The sequence below is a fragment of the Parasteatoda tepidariorum genome, chromosome 8 (assembly GCF_982258835.1).
Source record: "Parasteatoda tepidariorum strain Cologne lab strain chromosome 8, Ptep-v5.0, whole genome shotgun sequence".
Taxonomy (NCBI): Eukaryota; Metazoa; Arthropoda; class Arachnida; order Araneae; family Theridiidae; genus Parasteatoda; species Parasteatoda tepidariorum.
Window position 1 is genome coordinate 6,404,566 of NC_141762.1, and position 8,842 is coordinate 6,413,407.

Here is an 8,842-nt window from a genome sequence, read left to right on the forward strand (position 1 = left end):
CGGTGTATCCCTCCGCTTATGCTACGCTTACGAAGCGATTCGTGAGCAGGTTTCATATTCTAGGAATTTTTATTCTTATAATTTGATTTAATGTGTGATTTAAATGTGTTTGAATTTAAATGTGTGCGTAATTTTACCACTTATAAGAGTTTTCTGTAGTTCATATGTTCTAATAGGTCGTGAGGCTAAAAAAAATAATATCACAACATAAATAATGAGTAAGGTTTGTTATGTTTTGAGTGTTATCGCTTATTTGGGTACATTTGTGTAAAATAGCGCCGTTTGTTGGATGGCGCACTTTTTCAAGCTTTGACGAAAAAATCAATCGGAAGCTGTAACCCAAAAGTCTTACTACAAATTTTGACCCCTAGCGGCATCTGTGCTTAGCTTTATGAGGCCAACCTATTAATAAGTGCTATTAATAACTCTTTTCTATTGTTTCTTTTAAAAATTTAAATAAAATGCAATATAGTATTTTTTTAAAGTGGAATTTCGTCTTTTCTTTTATCTATTTAAGTATACGATTATCCGTAACAAGATATACATTTTATATTTCCATTTCTTTTTTGAAACAGGACTGCCAACACACTGGCTTACTTGGGATTCCAATATAATGTGGTCCACTTAGCAGGTAATGTATTCGTGAACTATTTTCTCCTGTCTCTAGTGGAGGCACCTGGAAATGCCCTCTTCTGGTATTCCATGGAGAAGATAGGAAGAAGGTGGAGTGCCACCATTGGATTTTTCACCATCGCCCTCTGCTGTCTCCTACCTCTATCGGGTGAGCAAAACATATTTCCACTCCTAAAATAAAAATTGTTCGAAAAAAGTGCTTTCAAAAATTTATAAAAGGAAAATAATTACGTTCAAAAAAACTTTCACAGCAAATTGATGTGCGTATATATGCATATTTTGTCTCAGAGTTCTTTGTTCCAACTTAAAACTGCAACTAAGATGACCCTGCAAGTCTTTTTTTTAATCGTTTTTTACCCCGTTGCACTTTAATGTAATGTTATACCTGCAAGTGAGGTAGTGTGGGTATCTCGATCCTGATTGGTTGTTGAAAGGTGGCATTTGTTTACGTTAGCAACGGTTCTTTTCATTCTATTTCAAGTAAGCCAAACCCGTCAAGTATCAATTCTCTTAAGTGATACATTCTAAATTCTTTCACATAGGTTCTTTCTCTAAGATTTAAATTTTTTCACTGTATATTTACACTGGGACTTAGAACGAAGACAGGCACGAAGTCACGTGGAGCATAATTGAAGTAATTATGCATTGAAGTTGCCAGGTACACAAAACAAAAATATATCATGGTTACAATATAATCCACAATAAATTATAAATCCAAGTCAAGTAAAAGTTATTTCAACTAATTCTCTGTATTAAATTAACTTATTGCTAATTAACATCCTAACTTATCCAGAGAAACTTAGCTGAACTTTAACCACTTAACGATCGGTAAATTTTCAAGAAAACGGTCATAAAAGTGTCTATTTTGTCAAATACACGTATTTGATTAGTACTAGTGTCTAGTTTAAAATAAACTAACTATTTACAATTACCTTCAAAATATCCTAGTACTGCTATTTGGTGTCTAAAATGAGAAATAAAATGTTAAATTTTCAAGAAAACGGTCATAAAAGTGTCTATTTTGTCAAATACACGTATTTGATTAGTACTAGTATCTAGTTTAAAATAAACTAACTATTTACAATTACCTTCAAAATATCCTAGTACTGCTATTTGGTGTCTAAAATGAGAAATAAAATGTTTTCTGGGCAAAAGAAATGAATTATTAGTTTTATTCCTATTGGCGCATTACTACTGAACACTCCAGCCCGTCAATATCACGGGAACGAGAAATAGCGAGCGAAAACTCACCCCGTCATTTTCACGGGAGCGAGAAGGAAGGGGTTAATACTCCATTTTTCTTATAAAGATAATAAAGATTAGCTTATAATAAAGATTATTAGATTTAGTATGACACAAATAAAGTTAAAAAAAAAGCGAAAATAACAGTAACAGATCGGGTGCAATGATACTTCGTCGTTCAAAATAGTCACCAATATGGCGGCTGTTCACCCATGTAATCGGATACAGCAAATCTAAATCAAAAGTGACTCAAAGATTGTGTGGAAAAGAATGACACTACTTAATCTAGCTAATCCAGGCTCTTATTTCAAGCCGCCACCGGGAATCGAACCCCAGGCTTTCACAATGAGAATAGATATTTAATTTACAGAATATTTTCCAGAGATCAAGTCCTAGCCATTTCTTTTCTTTAACTTTGTGTTCTAAGTGTTAGAGTTATTGTTTTATTTTTAAAGTAAAATATTTCAAGCTCCCCACATGTACTTAAATATGTTTTGATATCATTTATAGGCGTGGAGTATTCTGATGTAGCCAGTTCAATTATAGGAAAGTTAATCACTTCTGGACTCTTTATGAATGTTGACCAGCAAGGTTGCGAACTCTTTCCTACCGTTGCCAGATCCTTGGGAGTCGGAACTGGAAAATCTATATCCATGATTATCGTCCTATTCACACCATTTGTGGCATATCTTGTGAGTATTAAGCATTATATGATATAACTTCTTAAAAACGAGAATGCTTTTGACGATAAATAGGCTATATAATAGAGAGATTTCGCAAATTTACGTTACCTTCAGTACGCAAGATTTATACACCGGATATGTTAGATACACTGGATATAATTTCCACCCCTAATATTACAAACAAATAAAGAAAATTTTTATGAACCCTCATAATTTGAATTGATCAAAGTTAAAATAATCAATAATCAATCTTTTTGTAGATATTTAGCAGTCACAGGAATTTTTTTTAAGTTGGAAATTTTGAGAGCTATTGTGACAGTGTATTTTAGTTTTGGCTTCCTCAAAAACTGGAACCCTGCGACTCTCATGCTTTTATCATTGCAGAAACAGATGGAACTTACTCAAACACAAATCAATTTGTTATAATAATATACTACTAGTGACATACTAATAGTGATGTTCTAATATTGATATACTAATATTGATATACTAATATATTTATAATGATAACATAAATCGAAATATGAAAATCGGCTACGCTACTCCAAACACATAGTAGTAATTCCTGGGAACACGTTATCTATATTACATAAAACGCTAATACATATGTATCAATAAAACCGATGATATTACTTTTCTCGCGTTAGCAACAGTTTTCATTTTTAATTGATAGACTTCGGCACGCAAGAGCACGTAGTGAGCATCATATGGCTAATCTATATTACATAAAACTCTAATACGTTTTAATTGATAGGCTTCGGCGCGCAGGAGCACGTAGTGAGCATCATGTGTCTAATCGGGTGAATTCTCACCGAATTATCAAAAAAATTCTCACAAAATTATCTTCATCGAAGCCGATGCTTTACATCTGGCGATCAGTACTATTTCATATTGTTTTACAACACATGGTTTTAGCCCTCTGGTGGAAAAGACTTTAAAACAAAACTCACAACATTTACTTATCTCAACAACTGAAATTTAGAATAGTGTGATTAAGAAAAATATGTGAACTTTTTGCAATTTCAAATTAATATTGAAATGCACAGGTTTAGAATTTTCTACAGTGAAAAGTTTTCGGAACTTCAGTGTTCAAAAAAGTATACAAAAGCTAGACGTTAAGAACGTATCCAATGAGCGAGCAAAGCGTACCATCTGGTACCATCTGCATGTAACGATGCTTGATTTGTCTATGTCACTATACTCTGTTGCAAAATAAGAAAAGATCATCGCGGTATAGGATTTAAGTTATCATACGTGACTGCATATAGTTCCCTTTTATTTCGTCATCAATCTATACAAATATTAAAAAATTTAGAAACAGTTTAAAAGAAGTTAAACGCGTCAAACAGAAATTTAATTCGGGATATTTTTAACGATATATATCACTGAATTATTAAAAAAAATGGTTACAGATTCGAAGTCTTGTTAGACTCTAGACTTGGCGACATATTTCAATAAATAAGGAAAACACTCGCTCTTGAATAAGAAACAACTGTACGATGTTACGAGAGCATTGGCTTTGATTAGACCACTGAAAATGGAGCGTCTTATGCTGACAACACCCTTAATAAATCAAATGCGAGATAGAGAATTTTTACTTTTGTTTCGTCGTTGAAGAAAATCATCTTCAAAAAACACTATTTATTGTTCTTTAATCAGTTTCTTTAAATGCGAACAGAAAGTATTATTTAAATATAATACTATAATTTTACGGGAAATAAGAAACATTATTTTTTATTCACCAAGTTTTTATTTTTTCATCTCATACGATTTAAGAAAGAAAGCAAAGAGAAGGCTGTGAAACGTCGTTTCAAGAGTTGGTGATGTTGATATGCGTCCAAACTGGAACCTTGGCTTCCATTTGGCTTGCACTTAGATGCAAATAGGTTCTCTTTATAGGGATAATGGTTTTTTTTTCTTAACTTGCAACAGAGTTTAATGATGTTGTTTCACACTGTTTTTTCCAGAGCAATTATGGGAAGATCATCCCATTCCTGATCATAGGATCGGTGTGTCTGTTGGCCTCCGTCCTTTCCTCCTTCCTTCCAGAAACACTGAGTAAGAACTTACCTCAAAGTTACTCGGATGCAGAAAACTTTGGATTGGATCAAGAGTACTTCTCTTTCAACAGGTACAGTCTATACATCATTTGAAATGAATAAAACATTCTTTTTTTGTTTTTGATTTATGGATTGAAAATTTTGGTAGCTACATAAGTGTAGTACTTATAAAACTAGAAGGCAGAACACCCTGTTCGCAACCACTCGCCAATCCCCAATAGTTGCTCCACAATTATTTTTTGGTTACTTCACACACACACACACAAAAATCGAGAAACTCTCTATAATATAAAAATTGACTTATAATGTAAAGTAAACAACTATACTGACTGTCAATAAAAAATACAAAAAGTAAATCAAAATTTCAAATGCATCAAATTATTTCAAAGTGGCATAGAAGAATACATGAATTCTGGTCTCCAACCTTCAAGAATTACTAAAATTTAATGTAATGCATATTTATGCATCGGTTGGTAATTCTTTAATAAAATTAATGTAATGCGAGTGACACAGCCTCTTTAATTCAATTCAAAGTGAATCTTACTGGATGACAGATGCTACATCCCCCTTCATAATTAATTTAAACAGAATTTATAAGAACAAAATGTTTCAAACTAATAACTTAAATTTCTTAAATAATTGCATAATAATAACAAAACTAGTTGAAAAAAAAAGTCCTGCAGAGGACTGATCGTAAGGACGCAGTTTCCAGTAGAGCATCGAGGTCAAACATCACTGGCTGCGGTTAGTAACCGGGTGGTTGACCACTTTGATCAGCCTGCGTACGGACCGAGGATGCGCGGTATGGGTCCTTGTTAAACTGTTCTACCGTAAAGTGCTTTACTTCACGTGCAGGTCGTCGGGCTACCACAGGGGAGACATCAACTCTCATGAGGATCAAAATTTGCTATGGCATGTCTTCGGATCATCCTCAAGGATGCTTCCCAGACAGTCGCCAATAGCCTATTGTGCAGCTCTAGAGCGACGTAAATAAAGTACCTAGCTACCTTAAAGTTTAGAGAAAAAAGAGTTCGTGCAAACCTAGAGTAAACCATGAAGTTTTCAATGCTGAAACAAATTTAGGCAAGATTGCTTCCCAACTGTGTAATCCTACAATAATTTGCTTGCACTTCATGGTTTGCTCTAGGTCTAAAGGAACTCATTTTTCTATACTTAAAAGTTAAAACTACTTTTGTTTGTGAAACAGACTTTGCCATGAAATATTTCTCCCACCGTTCAGCGCCCTCTTAACTTATCAGTGTGGTCAATAAATACCAGCCTTATTATATTTTTAGGAAGCGTTCTTCAAAATTAATTGAGTTAAAAATTATTTTATCAAAATCAAACTGAGAAAAAAATTAAATTGATTAAAAATTATCTCGATTAACAAGGATTGGATAATCCGACTCCAGTTAATCTAACCTACTAAAACTTTATTAGTTATGCTTGTCGATTGAGAGTTTTTTTTTATGGTAACTTCAAAGCAACACCGAAAAACAATTCTAATATTATAATTGTGTTACAGTAAGCGCTTAATATTAAACTTTTTTTATGTATTTTTTAAATTCATATCAGAATTAAATTCTATTATATATTTTAGGAAAAAGAAACCTGTTCCCGAAGCGACTGTATACGCCATAGAAGTTAAAGATCCAAACATTATATACAGCATCCGGTTATGAAGAATGTCTGTAGAATATTCTATCATTATCTCTAATTCATTTTTTTTTTCATTTAATCATGTATAATAAAAATTCTTTTCACACTTGAAGTTTACTAAGTTACAGCAGAACATTAAAGCTTATTTAGTCTCCCTGTTAATTAAACCAGAGGTGGGGATTAAATCCACGGTCTTTATTAGCAATAATTCAGTACTTCATTAGGCTTGGCTTAGCTAGGCCTTGACGATACGTTACGTCATCACTTTAGGGCTAGCTATCAATAATGTCCGTCATGTAGGTCGCTCAGCGACCATAATATTTTCTTTAAAAATATTTTTAATAGAATTTTTTTTAATCTAGCCATTTCATATAATACTCGGAACAGCGAGATCAAAATTCTAAAATATTATGTATTTTTTAAAATTAGAAAAATAGGGCGAAATTACTAGAGTATTAATATAACATATGAGGAAATGAAAAATACGAAGAAATTACTATATAATGTCAATAAAAAATCGCTATAAAAGTAAAGTGTATGTTTCTAGACACTAAAATCGCAACGCATCCTCTTCAGGTTTCGAAGAACGCGATAAAAAGAATCGGACTTGATTTTAAATTAAATTTTGATTCAAAAGATATATCATACAAACCAGCAATTAGTTTACTTTTTCGGGCAAAATGTGTTATAGAAATTCTACTAACTTAATATAATGTGAAACCTTCATAAACATTTTATGTATTTTTTAAATACCTAATAAAATTTTTTTTTTTGAGCTGACAAATGATCCAACGCCGTGCTGACAAACTTTCAACACTATTTGCATGATTCACTAATCTTAAGTAGTACGTACATCCTTAAGTAGTACGTACATCCTTCAAGCTTAGCTAGCTGAATGGTGTGGTACGTATTAATAAGGACGAGCTAACCTTAAGCAGCATTGTAGCATTTAAGTACCCCGCTAAACCTAACGTGGTGGTGGAACATACCACAAAGGCTGAATTAATTTTAACGCGGTGCTTCAGGCATACCATTGAGGCTGCTTATGCAAAGCGTGGACGAGCTTGCATAAGTGCGTCTACAACTAACAAAAGTTCAAACATTAACGCACTAATATGTTACAACACTACGTTAGGCTTAGCTTAGTCTTAATGATATATTACACAACCGCGTTGGGCTTATCTAGGTCTTAATAATATGCTACACCATCCCGTAAGAAAAGCTAAGCCTTAAAGATATGTTACATAGCTATGGCAGGCTTAGCTAGGCCTTAATGATACGTTACACCACCACGTTAGGCTTAGCTAAGCCTTACGGATATGCTACAAAACAAAGTTAGACACAACTAGGCCTTATTAATATGTGAAAGTGCCATATGTAAAAGTGCCACTTTAGTTTTGAAGTAAAAAACAATTATTGAAATAATCCAACAGTTTATTTTCTATTAGTCACTGTATCTAGTGATGATTGAGAAAAATCGAAGTTCGTTTATACTAGAAGACATAAATTTCCTATCTTTTTCAACTGCCAAAAGGTATAAGTCCTAAAATTTTTAAGATGCTGTCATTATTTCAATAAATACTTACGTTTTTATTTACACATCCTGTACATATCTTTTTTTTTTTTGCAGAGTTTACACCTCGAAAAAAGAGTTTATACACTTTTCTAATTAAATTAATAAACCAGGAATTTTAAAAACTAATGTATCGAAAAATATTAATTTTCTCAATTGTTGTGTTTTGGACTTAACCGCATTGGCTTCTGAGCGACTCATATATTAGTCTTGATCAAGACAGACAAGAAAAATTACAAAATAACAGAGAGAGAAAAAATATATATTCAGGATTACAGATAAAATCGATTATCGAAACCACTAAATCTTAAGCGTAAAATCCAATCTATTGTTAGTAATAGATGAACTAGGGCAAAAATGTACACATCTCGTAAAAGAATAAAAAGGAAGAAATAAAGACAAGCGCTATTTGTTGCTATGATGTGTACATTCATCAACTACTTTATTTCCATTAGGTGTTATTGCACTGCGAGAAGAAGTTTGAAATATATTTGAGAGTTACTTTGTGAATTCATCCCATATACGTTAAGAGGGTCAGCAAATAAATTAGTGCAGCACCCTAAAATTGCTGTCAACTTCTGAGACATACTTTGAAAAGACGCGAAACATTTGAAATAAAGGGGATACCTGCAAGTGACGTAGTGTGGGTATCTCGATTTTCATTGGTTGTTGAAAGTGGGAATTTGTTTACGTTAGCAACTGTTCCTTCCATTGTATTTCGAATAAGCCAAGACAGTCAAGTATCAATTCTCTTGAGTGACACATTCTAAAGTCTTTCATAAAAATTCTTTCGCAAAGATTTCAATAATTTCTCTATATATTTACACAGAGACTTAACACAAAGACAGGCACTAAGCCATGTGGAAATAAACATACTAATTATGCATCGAAGTTGCCAGGAACACAAAACAAAAATATATCATGGTTACGCAAATCTAAGTAAAAGAAGTAGACTATTAGTAGATTAATTCTATGAGCGATACGGTTCTGTA

The 8,842-nt window shown here is 32.8% G+C and overlaps 1 protein-coding gene across 1 annotated transcript in view; it reads left to right on the forward strand.

Annotated features, from left to right (window-relative positions):
* Positions 1-6,383, forward strand: part of LOC107445399 (organic cation transporter 1) — a 48,177-nt gene extending 41,794 nt beyond the window's left edge. The window contains exons 7-10 of the mRNA XM_043039687.3: positions 576-781; positions 2,386-2,567; positions 4,526-4,689; positions 6,219-6,383. Coding sequence (XP_042895621.2) covers positions 576-781; positions 2,386-2,567; positions 4,526-4,689; positions 6,219-6,300 — 634 coding nt within the window. The 3' untranslated portion in view covers positions 6,301-6,383. The remainder of the gene's footprint in view (positions 1-575; positions 782-2,385; positions 2,568-4,525; positions 4,690-6,218) is intronic.
* Positions 6,384-8,842: the final 2,459 nt, after the last annotated feature.